At 31.4% G+C, this 19,242-nt stretch overlaps 2 protein-coding genes across 2 annotated transcripts in view; both read left to right on the top strand.

Annotated features, from left to right (window-relative positions):
- Positions 1–1,541: 1,541 nt before the first annotated feature.
- Positions 1,542–13,397, top strand: LOC139483217 (uncharacterized). The gene is made up of 6 exons (XM_071267248.1): positions 1,542–1,563; positions 2,875–3,111; positions 4,365–4,475; positions 10,201–10,548; positions 11,351–11,451; positions 12,123–13,397. Exons 1-6 carry the CDS (start codon positions 1,542–1,544, stop codon positions 13,395–13,397), a joined length of 2,094 nt encoding a protein of 697 aa, XP_071123349.1.
- Positions 13,398–15,170: 1,773 nt separating this feature from the next.
- The window catches only part of LOC139481785 (uncharacterized), an 18,639-nt gene continuing 14,567 nt past the window's right edge, over positions 15,171–19,242 (top strand). The window contains exon 1 of the mRNA XM_071265285.1: positions 15,171–15,453. Coding sequence (XP_071121386.1) covers positions 15,191–15,453 — 263 coding nt within the window. The 5' untranslated portion in view covers positions 15,171–15,190. The remainder of the gene's footprint in view (positions 15,454–19,242) is intronic.

Here is a 19,242-nt window from a genome sequence, read left to right as displayed (position 1 = left end):
CATTGTACGTGTACTGGTTATTTAAAGAAAAAGAATGTCAACAATGAAAGTGAAACTACGGTAAATCATTTGATTACTAATTCGATGCACATAAAATCATTCTGATATGGTTAAAAACAATGAGAAACATCTATTTTTAATCTATAAAATAAAATCAAACAGACCTATAAAAATGCAATTGCACGTGTTGGTTTAATCTATTCGTATCTTTATTTTTGTTTACATCGCTTATATGGTCATCTGAGGTCAAATCGATAGTTAATTAGATGGCGTCTGGACTAAAATACACACGTAACGAACCTATATATTATCTACCCCATGCTCTGTAAACTGTTTATTTTAGACTTTTGATAGTTTGGATAAATGTTTTACATTGTTATAAACCAAATATGAGAATTTGAGTCAAATCGGTTACAATGAATTTGACAGCTAGTGCCCCTTTAATGATTTAAAAAATTAACGCTAGCCTAATTGAATATGTTAATCTCTTGTATTTAGCATGTCGATCACTCAGTAAAATAATTGAACTATCATGATCACTAAAATTAAAAATATCGAAAGTAAATATAATGTGGGAGGACAATTGTTTTAGAATATTTAGCAACTTTACAAAAAAATGCAAATGCTAAGGAACACACACAAACTGCAAAAATGTAAATGTAAAGAATATTAGTACGTTAGTTGTGGTAGCAAGTGTAACATTAGTTGAGAGTACCAAAATTAGGATCAAGATATACAAATAAACAAATATTTAATCTCAATTGTTCATTTGTTCATTTGATCTGTGTAATCGAAATAATATTAATTGGTAAAACTAAAAATAAAGATTGTGATTAATGTTAATTTGTTTAAATTTGACCCATATGATCTTATAACATGTATGGTCAGCTCGTACTGGACCGTACGCGTATACTCATACGGTCCGACCGTACGCGTATGGTCGAACCGTACGAGTATACGTATACGGTCCGGACCGTACGCGTACGGTCCAAATACTCATATGGTCTGGAACATATACATTGAACGACAAATATATGTGACGTATAAAATTTTCTGACGTCCGACACGCAAATCAATGAATGTGTTTGTAGATGTTTTTGTTTGTAGATGTTTTTGTGTTCTGTTAAATTGTTCCTTTTAAAATTGTTACACGATGATGACTGATGTACCAATATTTTGACTATTTTATTTATTATGTCTGTTTAGTTCACGCATCATTGTAAATATAACAGAATTTGATGAGACTGTCATCAATGTGAGAGGGTTAGCGCTATAAAACCAGGTTTAATCCACCATTTTCTACATTTGAAAATGCCTGTACCAAGTCAGGAATATGACAGTTCTTGTCCATTCGTATTTGATTTGTTTTGTTATTTGATTTTGCCATGTGATTATGAACTTTCCGATTTGATTTTCCTCTAACATTTTAAGTTCAGTATTTTTGTGATTTTACTTTTTTCGATAAGCACAACTAGATAGTATGTCCTTATTATCTAAAAAGGTTTCGTTAAATTCTGTTGTGTGGTTTGAGAGGAGTTGCGATGATAAGAAACAGGACTGACGGTATACGGACTGACGGACAGACGGACTGATGGACGGATCAAACACATTATATCCTCCGCAACCCGTTGCATGTGGTAAAATAGTTATATACATATGCAAAATCATGGCTCTACAATCTGTCGACACCTGTATCTTGGCATTGCACACGGTCATTTCTTTGACTGTTTATGATGTCTAAAACATAAACCATTAGGTGTTGGATGTGTACTGCTTACATGCATGACATTTTTATTATTCTTATTTTATCCATCTGATGAGTTAAACCTTTTTCAACTAATTGTTATAGATTTTCTTATGTTGTACTGTGACACCACTTTTACAGGTTAAGGGGAGGGTAGGCGCCTTCAAACTGATTTGTACCCGTCACATTCTGAATTTGTCTGTCCCAAGTCAGAACCTGTAATTCAGGAGTTGTCGTTTGTTACTGTGTTACATTTTTGATTTTCTTTCATTATTTTGTACTAAAATTAGGCCGTTAGTTTTCACGTTTGATTTTTTAAAATTTGACACTTCAGGGCTTTTTATATCTGACTTTGCGGTATGCTTTGCTTATTGTTAAAGGCCGCAAGGGGATCCATAGTTGTGTTAATTTCTGTACCATTTGATCTATTGTTGAGAGTAGGATCATAAGCAATTATACCACATCTTCTTTTTATATTTTGATTGAATCATGCTTGTATCACTTTCTTGAAGATGTAAGAATTTTCATTAATCATTAAATATTAGTTAATTATATCCACCTTTAAAAGATTACATTTTCACAATTTTGTAAAACTGCTATATTTTGGGGCCAAAAAGGGTTCTAACTGAACCTACTCCTTTAGTATATACGCCAGATGGGCGTTTCGTCTACTAAATTTGACTAACTTTTTAATAATCGTTCCGTATTTTTGATTCTTGATGTGAGTTATTCTTAAGATAAATGTCAGTTTATTTTCGATCTATGAGTTTGACTCTCCCTCTGGTATCTTTCACCCTCTTTTATATACAGTTGTTGATTAGAAAAAAATCAATTAAGAGTAAGTTTCAATCTGCAGAATCAGTATGAATCAACCATCAGTTAACATTGCTGTATTCCAATGAAATACATACAGTTTGATAGTGTATGCTGTATATGGGTTTTGCTCATTGTTGAAGGCCGTATTGAGACCTATATAGTGTCATTTTGATCTCCTGTTGAGAGTTGTCTCATTGGCAATCATACCACAACTTCTTATATATAAGATGTATAAGCACTATCTGCTGAAATAAACAATATGTAGGACACATAATCAAAAACAGGGTATTGAATATTATTTATTACTATTTCAGCATCTTCATTATTGGACTCGAAAACATTTTATGAACTTCTGGAAACTGGATATTACATTTCCTATGAAAACCGTTTATATCTTGGAGGTCCATGTAACGCAGGGAAGACAAGTTTTGCATGCATATTAACAGGAGAAAAAATACCTGATAAATGGATATCGACCAATGGACTACAGATTTACTTTGGACAAAACGGAATTCACTTAAAAGACAAAAAAATGATTCCAATACGAAAAGGTGGATATAATTAACTAATAGATAATGATTAATGCAAATACTTACATCTTCAAGAAAGTGATACAAGCGTGATTCAATCAAAATATAAAAAAGAAGATGTGGTATAATTGCTAATGATCCTTCTCTCCACAATAGACCAAATGGCACAGAAATTAACACAACTATAGATCCCCCTGTGGCCTTCAACAATGAGCAAAGCATACCGCAAAGTCAGATATAAAAATCCTTGCAGTGTCAAATTTAAAAAAAAATCAAACGAGAAAACTAACGGCCTAATTTTAGTACAAAATAATGAAGAAAATCAAAAATGTAACACAGTAAAAAACGACAACTCCTCAATTACATGTTCTGGCTTGGGACAGACACATTCAGAATGTGACGGGTACAAATTAGTTTTTAAGCCAATCCTCCTCTTAACCTGTAAAAGTGGTGTTACAGTACAACATAATTATCTATAACAATTAGTTGAAAAAGGCTTAACTCATCGGATGGATAAAATAAAAATACATCTAGCAAAATAATAACTGACAGCTAGTTCAAAGCCAATAAAAATGTCATGCATGTAACACTAAATTACCAATCAGTACACATCCAACACCTAATGGATTAATGGTTTAGACGTCATAAACAGTCAAAGAAATGACCGTGTGTAATGCCAAGATACAGGTGTCGATAGATTGTAGAGCCATGATTGTGCATATTATGTATATAATATATATACCTATAGTTTATATAGACTTTGGTAATAAAGATATATATAATTATTTTATATACCCTAGGAACAGGGAAAGACAGGGACAAAGGAATTTATAAATCAGATAACAAACAAAAGCATGGATGTTCTTGCTTTTCATTATCACACTTTAGGCGTATCATAATTAGAAATAAGTTCCTTTACCTGTCCGTACCTGCATAAGTAGAAAAAAGGACTGTTGACTTGAACTTTATCATCAAGAAAAACATGTATTATATAAAAAAAAAACCGAATATTCGAAGGTAAATTCAACAGGGGAAATTCCACAAGACCTGACAAAGTAACTCGACAATACTAACCAAATAAATGACTAGATACATCCCTGTCTTGGTAATGGATTTTTCTAAGGAAATGAAACCTGGTTTTGTAGGCTTTAGCTAGCTTAACTTTTCAACGTACAGCTAATTTAATATTTCAATTAGATAATTTTATCCACACCAAACCCTATAACATTAAAATGCATTTGAATTTTAAAAAAATGTACTTTTTTATGGTTTAGATATGCTTTGCCACACAGTTCATGGTAAAGTGATATCTGCAATAAATGAAATGCACAACAAAGACGCCACACCAAATCCAAATGTCAATAAAGTTGAGAAGAAAGAAACGGGTAAGAAAAATAAAATTGGACGAAGTTCCCAATTACAGTAGAAAAATCAGTTAAAAAAAAGAAAATAAAATAAAACAGTCTACTAATAGACTCAAAACCGTTTACTTTTTATTTTCTAACTTTTTTTATTTCTTTTTTGTTTGTTTTTATTTGCGCAGAAATCTTTTTCTTCTGGTCTCGTTTGTCATGAGACTTTAAGAAAAAAATATAGGTTTATCTATAACAACAAGACAAGCATCAGAAACGTAAAGGTATAACAGTTTCTTTTTGAATATTAAAATATGTTGGAATTGTTGGAATTAATTTCTAGCTCACCTGGCACGAAGGGCCAAGTGAACTTTTCTCATTACTTTGCGTCCGTCGTCCGTCGTCGTCGTTGTCGTCGTCGTTGTCGTCGTCGTCTATTAATTTTTACAAATATCTTCTCCTCTAAAACTACTAAGTCAAATTAAACCAAACTTGGCCACAATCATTATTTGGGTATCTAGTTTAAAAAATGTGTCTGGTGACCCGGCCAAACAACCAAGATGGCAGCCTTGGCTAAAAATAGAACATAAAGGTAAAATGCAGTTTGTGGCTTATAACTCAAAAACCAAAGCATTTATAGCAAATATAACATAAATTGTTTATCAGATCTATCTGTCCTAAAATTTTCAGATGAATCGGAATACCCGATGTTGGCTTGCTGCCTCTGAATTGGTAGTTTTAAGGAAATTTTGCTGTTTTTGGTTATTATCTTGAATATTATTATAGATAGAGATAAACTGTAGACTGCAATAATGTTCAGCAAAGTAAGATTTACAAATAAGTCAACATGACCGAAATGGTCAGTTAACCCCTTTAGTAGTTATTGCCCTTTATAGTCAATTTTTAACCATTTTTCGTAAATCTTAGTTATCTTTTACACAAATCTTCTCCTCTGAAACTACTGGGCCAAATTAAACCAATTTGAAACTTGGCCGCAATCATCTTTGGGGTATCTCGTTTAAAAAATGTGTCTGGTGACCCGGCCATTCAACCAAGATGGCTGCCAGTGCTAAAAATAGAAAATAGGGGTAAAATGCAGTGTTTGGCTTATAAATCAAAAACCAAAGCATTTAGAGCATATCTGACGAGCTTAAATTGTTTATCAGGTCAAGATCTATCTGCCCAGAAATTTTCAGATGAATTGGACAACCGGTTGTTGGGTTGCTGTCCCTGAATTGGTAATTTTAAGAAAATTTTGCCGTTTTTTGTTATTATCTTGAATATTTTTATAGATAGAGATAAACTGTAAACAGCAATAACGTTCAGCAAAATAAGATCTACAAATAAGTGAACATGACCAAAATTGTCAGTTGACCCCTTTTAAGGGGGCTCCTGGGTATAAATCAATTTTTAAAAAAAATAGGATTTCGCTATATTCTTTTATAAATGAACTTTATCATATACTTTAAAGGAAAATGAAATAAAAAAATGGGGTCACTGTTCATTTAAGCTCAGAATCTGCCTCCGGAAGAAGCATACATTTTTGTTAATGTACTTTTTATCTGTTGAGCTAATAGGAGAAATAGAGTATATATCGAAATAAAAAAAAGTAACCTAATTACAGAAATCGCTTAAATTTTTAAATTATTTATTTAGTTAATAATTGTATTATTTAAAAACAATAATAATAAACAGCTGCGCCATGAGCGCATGATACGCCCGACGTCTTATGTGGAAGTTTTATGCAATAATCATAAATAGTTTCTGAGAAAGTTTTAAGCAATAAACTATATATTGTTTTTTAGACACGGCGGGACATGTGAAACCCCAAACCCTGATTTTTTTTTACAAAAAACTAAATATCACTAAATTTAAATTTTGAATGAAAACCAAAAAATATACAGATCTTTAGATTAATATAACAAAGAAGTGTGTAAAGTTTTAAACAAAAATCATAAATTATTTTTGAGATACGGCGTGACATGTAAAAAAAACCTCCCCTGTTTAACAGAATACTCAATAACTAAAACATAAAAATTTGAATCATCACCAAAAAGTATACAGATCTTTAGATTAATATAACAAAGAAGTGTTTAAAGTTTTAAGCAATAATCATAAATTGTTTTTGAGAAATGGCACAACATGTAAAAAACCCTCCCCCTTTTAAAAAAAATACTCAATAACTCAAAAATGAAATTTTGAATCATCACCAAAAAGTATACAGATCTTTAGATTAATACAACAAAGACATTTGTAAAGTTTTAAGCAATATTCATAAATCGTTTTTGAGATATGGCGCAACATGTAAAAAAAACCCCTCCCCCTTTTTTACAAAATACTCAATAACTCAAAAATGAAATTTTGAATCATCACCAAAAAGTATACAGATATTAAGATTAATATAACTAAGAAGTCTTTAAAGTTTTAAGCCATAATCAAGAACAGTTTTTGAGATACGGTGCGACATGTGAAAAAAACACCCCCTGTTTTAGTTACAAAGTGCCGTAACTCAAAAAGTTAAAATCTTATTTTCACCAAAAAGTATACAGATCATTTGACCATCATAAGAAACAACTATATTAAGTTTCATGAAATTTGGATAAGTCGTTCTCAAGTTACGGTGCGACATGTTTACGCCGGACAAACAGACGGACAGACGGACGGACAGACGAACAGACGGACGAACACCGGACATTTGTATACCGAAATTCGTCCCGTAAAAATTTTGACGGGCGTATAAAAAATATAGGTCACCGATGAGTTAAAAAAGATATTTCAAATTTAATGCCAAAGGGAGATAATTTGGAGCTTTTTCAATGATATCAACATTTCAAAAGTCATCTGGGGCCAAACTGAATTTTTTTTTGGATTGATTTTTGTACCAGATCATGAAGTAATAACTAATAGTGTAATAAATAAAATTTGTAATGAAAACCTAAAGGTTTAATTTTTTGCTAAAATTTTTGTACCCACGAGCCACCTTGAGGAGTTATTGTCCTTTATAGTCAATTTTTAACCATTTTTCTATTTTTCTTTTTTAAAAACTACTGGGCTAAATTCAAACAAACTTAGCAACAATCTTCATTGGGGTATCTAGTTCAAAAAATGTGTCCGATGACTCGGCCTACCAACCAAGATGGCCACCATGGCTAAAAAATAGTACACAGGAGTGAAATGTAGATTTTGGCTTATATATCTGAAACCAAAGCATTTAGTAAGAGCAAATCTGATAGGAATTGAATTGTTCTGCCCTGAAATTTTCAGATGAATCAGACAACCCCTTGTTGGGTTGCTGCCCCCTTATAAGTAATTTTAAATAAAATTTTGCAGTTTTTGGTTATTATTTTGAATATTATTATAGATAGAGACAAACTGTAGGAAGCAATAATGTTCAGCAAAATAAGATCTACAAGTAAGTCAACATGACCAAAATTGTCAATTGACCCCTTTATGAGTTATTGCCCTTTATAGTCAATTTTTAACAATTTTCATAAATTTTTGTAATGACTGGGCCAAGTTCATTTTAGATAGAGATAATTGTAGCAACAAGAATGTTCAGTAAAGTAATATCTACAAACACATCACCATTTCCAAAACTCAATTTTGTCATGAATTTATCTGTGTTCATTGTTTAATATGCACAAAGACCAAGGTGAGCAACACAGGCTCTTGAGAGCCTCTAGTTGTTATTATGCTCAACAAATATATTTGGCTTTCATTTTTCATCTCTGGTCAGACGCAACATATAATTGAAGTGTTCAACTTATCTGTAGTTTCTAGCATTTTTTGACTGCCAGTACCCGATTGTTTTATCAACTCATGAGTCGGTGCTTCGTTATGCTCATGATATCTGACCTGATTTTGTTATTCAATTTTCCGTTTGAATAATTATTTGAAGAAAATTATCGGAAAACTTCTTTTTCTTCTACAGGCAAAGTTGACAGATGGGATGGTTGTTCTATCTGACCTCTTTTGTGATATATCTTTCGATGTGGATAATCCTTGGCTTTCAATTTGTGGTTATCGACGTTCCTAATGAAGGTTAATCACCTAAAGCGCTTTAAATGCAATAAATTTTTATAATGTTATTTTCATTTTATAGCATTGGATCTATAACGGTGTTTGTGAAATGTCAGTCCGGATGCTCTCAACAAATCATTTCGTTGTATTCTAATACTGATTGATTAGATACATTAGTTATTGAATTCTCCATTTTAGTAGAAGTAATATATTTGATATATTATCCAATAAGTATGGCTTTAACTCCCCCAAGCAAAGTAAACCATGATGGATTTAGTTACTCTTTTATACCCTTTTTTCATATAGCTCTTCGCATGTTTAGGTACTTATAAATCACTGGTTTTTGTTTTCCATGTATTGCCGTTCTTAGTGAAGGAAAATCCAGAATTTTTTTTCAAGCGGAACAAATTTATAAAAAGTTGATCCCGCTGATGGCGGACTTTTAGACATCAGCTAAGTATTTGACGATTTGATAGTGATTCCATTTATGCCTTGATTTGTAATTAGATTCATCGCACTACTTGGTAGATTTAGAAACTATTGAACAATTAAGATTCAAATTTCTTGAGATGAAGTTTATCTTGTATGGATATATGGCAATTTTTATGACATTTTTGTCATATTCATGTATTTTTTTAACTTGTATTACAATTATGATCCACTGACGAGAATAAAATAAAACTTTACAGAGATGTTTGTTAAGATACCTTATTTTAGAGAAGTAATTGGTGCCGATTCAAAAACACACTTTGAGCCACCATGAGCCTTTCTATTTTCCTTTTTCCCCCGAATAAAACTTCTTTTCAGGAACGATTTAACCAGTTGATATTGAACTGAACATATATGTTTAAATGACGGTCTATTGGTTAGTTTTATATTATTTTAAGTCGTTAAAAAAAAAGCAGCCAACTGAATGTAACGTTTACATTGAAACCTGTGAGACATTACATTTTGCCTATCGATTCAAAATTCGACCAGGTGAAACGACAACAACCAGGAGCATTTGTTCAATGTATTTCATCAGGCATGGATTAAATTATCTATGTTAAGGGCTCAGTGAAGATTTGTTAAGGTATAAAACCACTTATGCATAGCCCATTGCTTTCTATGCTAAATTCTGCAATTTCAAGCATTTATGGCTACTTTATCTTAAGTTCAAATAAAGTGCCAGGTATATCATGTCAAAACTGTACCTTATCTTGACTTGTGCTACAAAAATCAGCATACCTGTAATAACATAGAAGGGCGTACTGGTTCCCGGAAGTTTGATAGTACAAAAACAGGAACGTCTGATCTGAACAACAGGCCATATGAGCCCTCCTATTAAAATTGCATATACTTCTTTATTATTCAAATAAAACTTTCAACAAGGGTTCGTAAGTGATCCTTAAGCTTTCATTTGATACTAACACTACCCAAATATTCCACCTATTGACAAAGATACAGCTATGTGTAGGAACCATTTTGTATAAAATATGTACTACTTTCTTGAATGTTCTTTCCGTCCGGGCCTGAATTAGTGGTTCTATACCTTTAGGCTTTCCTGAAACTCCCAATTAAAATCATTATGACACATATGTCAGTTCTCTTGCTTTAAGATAGAGATTAGTTTACATTCGTAAAGATTTATTGATTGCTTCTGATCTAAGACACCTGTTGTAGGGAAATGGGCGAGAATGAATATATTTAGTAATCCTGTAGTAAGATATTGCGTATGTTTAACCCCTTTCTATTTCAGTTGAACAACCAGACAAGTCTGCTGCCAAGAAACCTAAAATTTCATCAAAAGAAAAAGAAAAAGATAACCCTAGTTCACAGATTTTGAAATCTTCTGGTTCATCAAAAACATTAAATGTGCTGCAAGAAGAGACATTACGTAAAAGTATATTAGATGAAGTAAGGAATGGAAAATATAATTTAGAAATAGCACCTTCAGACTTGGTAGATTTTGGTGGTCAAAAAGCATTTGATATGACACATCAGTTATTCATTTTACAAGAGGGCACCGTTCTTTTGCTTTTTGACGGAAGTAAAGACTTGAATGAACCACTACCAGAGTACCCTGGACAGATTATTTCATCAGCAGGTACTTTGCATACCTAAATTTAATCACCAAGCATTGAGAAATATTTTTAGCTCACCTGGCCCACAGGGCCAAGTGAGCTTTTCTCATCACTTGGTATTCGTCGTCCGTCGTTAACTTTTACACAAATCTTCTCCTCTGAAACTGCATGGCCAAAGTTAACCAACATGCAGACAATGAGTAAAAATGTTCGGTCAATATCTATCTGTCCCAAAATTTTCAGACATATCACACAACCCATAGTTGCTGTCCCTTAATTGGTTATTTTAAGAAAATTTTGCAATTTTTGGTTATTATCTACAATATCAATAAAGATATGATAAACTGTAAACTGCGAGAATGTTCAGCAAAGTAATATATACAAATAAGTAAACATGTCTAAAATGATTAATTGATACCTTAAGGAGTTATTGCCCGTTATAGTATTTTTTTCCATTTTTTTCCCCAATTTTTGATATCTTTTACCAAAATCTTCTTCTCTGAAACGACTTTGCCAAATTTAACCAAAATTGGCCACAATCATCATTTAAGTTGAATTTATGGATGATTAGGGTTATTGTAGAGGCTACAACTTCAGTCTTCTCGTAAGTGTATGCTGTGAAAGGCTTATTTGGATCATGCCCAAAACTGCATGTCGCTGGTTGTCAGAAAGTCCTGGCATTTACTCAGATGTTTACTCTATCAATATAAATTAGTGTTTTGAAAACTAATTATTTCGAAACTGCGAAGTGAACTTCCTTAAAGATGACGGTTTTGATTCATAATCTTCTAGCTCTAATAAACGTTGAAGTATTTTTTTTTATAGATATTCTATTGCACTGGGTTGATTCAGTTTCAACATACTGTACGGAAGAAAGTGGAATGCACCGAATTCAGTTCGTTGCTACTCATAGTGACAAATATCAGGTAAAATATCTCTAAAATGCTAATGCAAAAAAAAAACGAAAAAAAAAAAAAAAAATGTGAAAAGAGTTCAAGTTTGCACACTATGAAATCGTATAAAAGCATTTCAACAATAATGATTGTCATTCAAAATGCAATTTGAAAAAAAATTTCGAAAATCATTTTATTATGGTTACTAAATGGTAATGATGACTATAAATCAATTGAAATTTTTTTGTTAAATGAAAATGTGGAGTTCATATGTGTCATAGCTAGTATCTTGTAATGAAATGCACTTTTGAAACAAATGATTTTCTTTATCTTGATGAACAGTCTTACAAATGATTACATTCCTGCATAAGAGTTTTAACATTTAATTGAAATATCAAGACCGATTATATTTACTGGTATATTATAATCCAATATTGCAGAAGATTGAGTGTTTTGAAATCAGAACCCTTCGCCATGTTGTCTTTTTTATGTCGAACAACAAAAGTTTCACAGAATGAACACACAACAATAAGTATAGTACTTTTGGAATAAACACTTTACCAACACTACCATTTCAATGACTACATATAGTAAAAGAAAGCAAGCGCGAAGCTCCTTGTATCGACCAATATTATTAACATTTTTTTACTGTTTGGATACTTAATTTGATTAAGCTGAATGAATATGTATATAATAACTTTCAGGACAATTTTGAAATAAGACGAAAAGAGCTCGTCACACAACTAACTGCAACATTCCAAAACCATGAAAAAAAATTAGATCTTTGCTTTGACAATTTGTTTTTCATTGATGCAAGAAACAAAGATGACAACGAAATAGACAAACTTAAAGATAAGCTTGTTCAAGTAGCTTTTTCACAGAAATCATGGGGTAAGAAGATGCCGTTATTATGGGTTCCGTTGGAAAAACAAATAGTAGATTTGAAACTTCGAGGCACCAGCATTTTAAGAATAGAAGAGATTCAGAAGCTTAACAAATCAAACGAAGATTTAATGATGGATGACGAGCAGCTTAATTATTTCCTGCGGACACAACATGCCATTGGCAAATTGGTCTACTTTGATCAGGATGATGAGCTTGCGAAATTTGTTATCATTGAACCTAGTGTACTTGTAAATGCCTTACGTTCCTTTGTTACTGATGAGATGTTTTTTCCTAAAAACGATACAGAATGCTACCACATTCTTAAAAAATTGCAATTGGAGGGAATGCTGAAAAAGAATGATTTGCTGAAATTATGGAATCAAGACGAGTTTAAATCTATCTTCCAGGAACAAGACTATAAGGATTTTATTGCGAAGATACTTCTTCGCGTGGATGTTCTCGTTGAACCAACGCTATTGAATCATGATGTCAATATTTCTCCAGATTACTATATCGTACCATGCATGATTCAGACAAGACTTGACAATGACTATGCTGCAAAATATTTGAATAGAAACAGAAGCATTTGTATGGCTTATGTATTTAAAGTACAGATGGTCCCACCATGTGTGTTCTTCCGACTTATTGCTTCTGCTGTCGGAATATGGCCATTTAAAGAGTATCAAGAACGAAAGATGTTTTTTCAAGATATTGCCACTTTCGTTTTTGACGAATATAATGAGTTTTCACTCATTATGGATGGAAGGAAAATTGTTGTTTATTTTACTAATGCAAATTCCATACAAAAGATTCAACAACCCAAAGTGGCAAGTGTCCAGGAATGTTTATCAATGGCAATAAAGTCAATCACTGAATTTTATCAAATTCATTCAGGCAGCAGTCATGCTTTTGACGTGAAAATGTTTGAAAAACCATTTGAACTTGAATACGGTGCAGCCTGTAAAGCACCATGCTTTTTCAAGAGGGAAGAAGAACTCAGGCTTTCAAAAGTTGGTATGTGGAAATGTAAACATGGTGAGTCTCATGAAGCTGATTACCTATGGTACTGGGATTCAAAGAAGGTAACTTGTTAAGTAAAATATAAATCTGAATGTAATTTTCATAGCATTATATTGAAATCATAGCATACAGGTTGTTGGTTAATGTTAATTTTCTTTCATTATAAAACCAGCAGTTCTTGAATCATGGTTGATAAAAACATTAGAATCTATTTACAGAGAATATGTATCAAATAAGTATGCATGTTAAGGAAAAACTATTTTGAGTTTAAAAGTTGGACACTTGTAAAGTTTTGTTCAAAGAAACTCTTTTGAAAATTGATCGGTAAGGCAAATGAAAACTTACATAAACCGATATTCATCAAATGGCTCGCTGATAAACATTGATAAACGTTTTTGCCATACTTTTTGTCTTGTGCGTCGCTTACCTGGTTGAATCTCTTACTAAGTCATTATCAATTCATATGCTTAATTTGTTATCACATTCAATTTAAGCTTTTAAATTTGTAAGGTAATGTATATTGAACGAAAAATGTTAATTCATACTATTATATCAACTAAAGCAGTATTCTTTTTCGTGTTCACTATATACAAACCAGTAGCAGCAATGGGTTCCTCGCAAAAAAAACTGCTACGAAATAGTTATAAAGAAGAGCGACTGAAATTGGCACTACTAAAGTATAAGGGTCACTATCAAATTCGTTAATCAATACAACGTTTCTGTTTCTGAATTTACTGAATTTACTGTTTTTGATGGTTTAAGTTATCAGAGAAGTCGTTTGACTTATACTGTAATGATTAGATATATAAAATGAGCCGCTTACTGTACACTAGCTGTCGACGCATTCGGTATCTTTCCTTTCTTTTTGACATCATACGATTTCCTCAGTTTTTTTTTTTAACTTAAATGAGTATGTTCTAAAGATAACAGAGAATTGAACATTGATAAAATAATTTCGATTCACATTTACATTAACGTTGAATCAACTTAAATAATCATGCATATATGAATCAAAACTTTTCATTATATTCGCAAAAAAGAAAGATAGAAGGTAAAGAAAGAAGTAACATAAGTGTCTTAATTGAATATTTCAACATATTCTGTGGGTTTTTTTTAGAGCCAAACAGAAACACCGAAAAAGAGTAAGTATGTCTTTTGTTCATTTCATGCACCAATTCACAGAAGCAAGTCTATAAAACTTTAAAAAAATATTTTCATAAAAAACATATTTATTTAGACATGTCTAATTTATAATTTAACACAGCAGATTTCATTGTCAAATATAATCTTTCTAAATAATGTTTTATGGGTGAAAATGAAAATCTCAGAATGACAATTTTTTTCAGTTTTTTCAAGCAAAAGTTTATTACTTATTTCAGTTAAAAAAAACGCATTTATTTTAGTATGAATTTAACCATTCATTATCACTTGAAATACCACAACATTTCAGTTTTTATATTTGCTTATATTAAGTTCTACCTAAAATTGTGTTAGCTTTCATCTATTACATGTGTACGATCTTGCTACGTATAAACTCTATGCTAAGGTTATAGCTTTATAAAAAAAATACAAATATTAGCGAAGATAATATTACAGTCTCAAATCATATGTTTATACAATGTAATATTGTCTAATTGTTTGTACAACATTCATGCAAATTTCAATGCAAAGTAAGTCATGACATGGTACCAAAGAGTATGGCATTTTCAAAATTCGAAATATGAGTTTACAGTGTTTAAGGTCTTGTTTTGTTAGTGATGAAACCTATCATTCATGTTATTGACTGAATATTGCAAGATCAGTTAATGAAATTTTTTTTTCTATTTATGATATGTTTGCAGTGAATGATATTTCACCAATTGCACTAATGGAAAAGCCACCCGCAGATTTACTGAGGAAATTATCATTTGCAGTTGGAATTGATGGTGCTAGATTAGGTTTAAATCTAGGAGTTAAAAGTTCAGTTATTGAAAATATGGTTATTAGTAACAGATATAACATCTTTGAGAAAACACTGAAAATATTAGACCACTGGAAAATGTTCGGTGATTCAGTAACGGTCAAACATTTAGTAGAGGGACTGCAAACAATTGGAGGCAGGGGATTAGAGACTATCGTAGAATATTATAGGTACTTATTTCATAAACTAACTTCTTTGATATATATGGTTATAAACACATGTTGCTCATAATTCTTATTTTTGACTAATGATATATTTTTTGAGATATTTTTGTTGACTTTACAGCTTGGTGTCCGTCCAAAAATATCAAATTTATTTTTAAGTAATGTACATTATAGTGAAACATATAATTAAATTTATAACAGTGTAGCTACGGCCATTGATAGGCACTCTTCAATATCCTATTTACTGGGACAGATTAGGTGAACATTCGTCTGGAACGCCCAATTGCTCACGACGTCCGTATTAAAGACATTTAATATATGGGGTCATCAATAGGTTCTCAACGTTTTAATAAAATATTTCGATAAATAATCAGGAGTTACCTTTGAGTTTTGATTTATATTGAATACGTTAGCGTTCTTTAATCGCTATAAATATTTTCGTTTCAGGTAAATAGTATTAGGCCATACCTAAGTTATAGATATTGTCGTAAACTTTTGCAACTGGCTTCAATGTTTCTGTGATGCACTGTTTGTCTTTTTTGGCCTCGACTTTTCCATTAGACAGAAAATTTTATTTTCGACTATTTTAAAAATATGCATTTTTTAAAATCATACGGGCCGCATTTTTGCGCCCGACCCAATTTTGGAGCAACTGGCTTTTGATAGTCTTGTATGTATATCTATTAAAATTAGAATATAGATCTCTGGTTTCGTTATACTGCATATGAGTGTAACGAAAACAGAGTTCTATACTTTAATTATAATTTTAATTTAAGTTCATTTGTTTGTTTAGGAGTAAGTAAGACGTCCATTATCACCGAACTAGTACACATTGTATTGTAGTTTTTTGGTATCGCTCAGACAAAAAATAATCACGAATATAATGCCTTCCAACAAGAATACTATAAGAAAATTCATTTTGAAAATGCGGCCAAAAGTCAAAATTTGCTCGCAGCGAAAAAATTCACCAGTTTGATTTTCATTTAAAATAAAATAATGGTTATGATTTACACAATGTTACTTTTTCCTTTATAAACATTCGAATTTTTTTGTATTTGTTTTATTTTTATTAATTTACATCACTTTTAAAAAGACCACGTTCTGACCTCAATATTTAGTAGACCATAAAAGCGATGTTCATCTTCTTTCTGCTGCTGTAAGTTTATTTAGTTATTTTGTGTCATGAATTCGTATCAATGCCATCTCGTGTCATCTTATGTTTTTAATATAATGAGGTAGTTATGGTGTCTTAAATTTAATAAGACACACACAAAAAAACCCGGCGAACAAATTTGAAAAAAAAGGTGTAACATTCATTCTATAACAAATGAAAATCACAAGAATATGAGTTTTGTAAGTAAAATACCAAATTCGTCTGAAGTTATGTTGGACTTAAAGACTCTTCACAAACAAAACTCACATATTTAGCACTGAATAAATAATAGGCCACTCTTAAATAATCACAACATAGAAGTATGTGTTCTTTCAATCATTGAACATTCTTTTGTTATTCTTTAATTTGAGACAATGCATGTGATTGTAACACATTTATTTAATACAAATTCCTTTAAAAGCTTTGTGAAAAGAAAGTTTCATATTATGTATCGAAATGTGTAACAAGTGATTATTTAAATCCCCACTGGAAGGACTCTGAAAGACTGAGTGAGCATACAGTCATATTTGACGACAAACAAGTTATAGGTCAATTTTTCAGTAAAATTACTGACAATCGTTTTACGTCCGACAACACTGTTATGAATTGATTCTACATTCAAATCAATCAAATTATTTTTTTTAAATGATCAAAAGAATTGATTGACCACTGAAAAGCAACCAAAGTGATAATAATTCTTTCTGGAGACCTTATTTTTAGAAAATATATAGAAATGTTTTTATACGAGAATCGCAGACAAATTTGACGATATCTCGCTAATATATGAGGAAACTCATCTAATATACTACGATAAGTCTTGTTATGGAATAAGCTGGACGCACTTTTCTTCTAGAGTCAAAATCATTTACTAAGTTGAAACATAAAACAGATAATATTAAAAAAGTGCCCAATCTGGTTAGGTCTATCTATGAATATTGGGGGAACAAAACTTAATTTGAATGTTTTGAATGTATGTAGTATACCGCTGTTCAAAAGTCATAAATCGATTGAGAGAAAACAAATCTCGGTTACAAACTAAAACAAAAGGAAACGCATCAACTATAAGAGGAAACCAATGAAACCAATGAAACATCAGAAATACTAAAGTGTAAGAAAAAATCTAACGACAATGCAGCATACATAAAACCGAACTATTAGATAACAACTGCCATATTCCTGACTTGGTACGTTTGTTTTGCTAGCCAAACCTCACGCTTTATGGTAATGTTTAATTAACCGCTAAAATGACATCATTATATAAGAGAGATACAGGCAAAATAAATACAAGAACACTTGGGACAGAAAAATACACAAATAAATAATATAATTATAGTACATTTCGACATGTTAACCAAGTATACCAACGAATACCTAAAATAATTTAGGACAGTACACAAAAACAGCATAATAGAATTACGAACTGTCCGTCACACGAAGATATCTATCTACGCCACAAAAAGTGACGTCACAGGTAAATTTCTAAAAATTGGATATAAATCGAGGTTAGGTTTGCAAATATGTTATATGATGTATTTTATAACAATTACCAGAATATTAATATAGAATTGTGTTAGTAATTGTGTTATCAATTGTGTTAACTAACTATGTCGGCTATAATTATTATAGCAGCTACAATAATGGACTTGTCCAAAACTTTTAAATGACTACCCGTGACCCTCTTCTACTAAAATCACAATCTTACGGTGTCTCTGTTCCTCCTTTTAAACTTTTGGAAAGTTACTTGAATAATAGAGATCAGTGTGTTAATGTAGTCTCCAATTCAAGCTTATTGCAATCAATGTACATGTATAAAGGAATGATACTAACTAGGGTCATTTTTAAAAAATATTTTTTAAGTGACATGGTCTAATTAAAAAAAAAATGAACACTTTTAAAATGCATATGACCGAACCATTTATTATGCAGTTAATGACCTAGATTAATTACAATAGAAGATGAAAGCAAAATGATTTTAATTAATTGGTTTTCAATAAATAAATTGAAAGCTAATACTGATAAATGGTTAAACTTTTTAGCAGTTTAAAGGTGTCATACCACCAATTAAAAGTCCCTATCTGTTCAACCAAATTTTGCAATTTTCACAGCTTTCTAAATATTTTACCTTAAGTTTAACTTCATAGAAACTAGGTATATCCTGAATTGTACAGGTGTCACCTTTCTGCATGCTAATTTTCAATATACATTCTAAATCATATAAGAAAGAAGAGAGCTTCCGAAAGGAGGGTACCACTAAAAATAACCCCTGGTTTTCTGAAAATCTTAAATTAGTATACCATGGAGTGTATTAATCCTCAATTTTAAATGCAAACTCCTAGACAGATAAAATTTGACTCCAAATGGTCTTGATATATTTCTCTTTCAACAAAAGTTTCATTTCTGCAAATTTATTGGTTAGTTTAGGTCAACAATGACATCAAATGCACTATTTTTGGTCCGAGTAGGCCTACTTTCACATACGTTCTAAATTTGAGGAAGTAATTGGTGGTATGACACCTAAAGAGACAAAAAAGTTGATTAGAAATCTTTTGTTTTGCTTTATTCTTAATCCTTAGTCAATTTGAAGTTAAAAACAGCCTTTCTGAGCATAATGCAACTTATATTAAAAATTTCACAGCTCAATT

This window comes from Mytilus edulis, chromosome 7 (genome assembly GCF_963676685.1).
Source record: "Mytilus edulis chromosome 7, xbMytEdul2.2, whole genome shotgun sequence".
Taxonomy (NCBI): Eukaryota; Metazoa; Mollusca; class Bivalvia; order Mytilida; family Mytilidae; genus Mytilus; species Mytilus edulis.
Note: the sequence above shows the minus strand (reverse complement) of the source record. Positions and strands in the feature narration are given on the sequence as shown.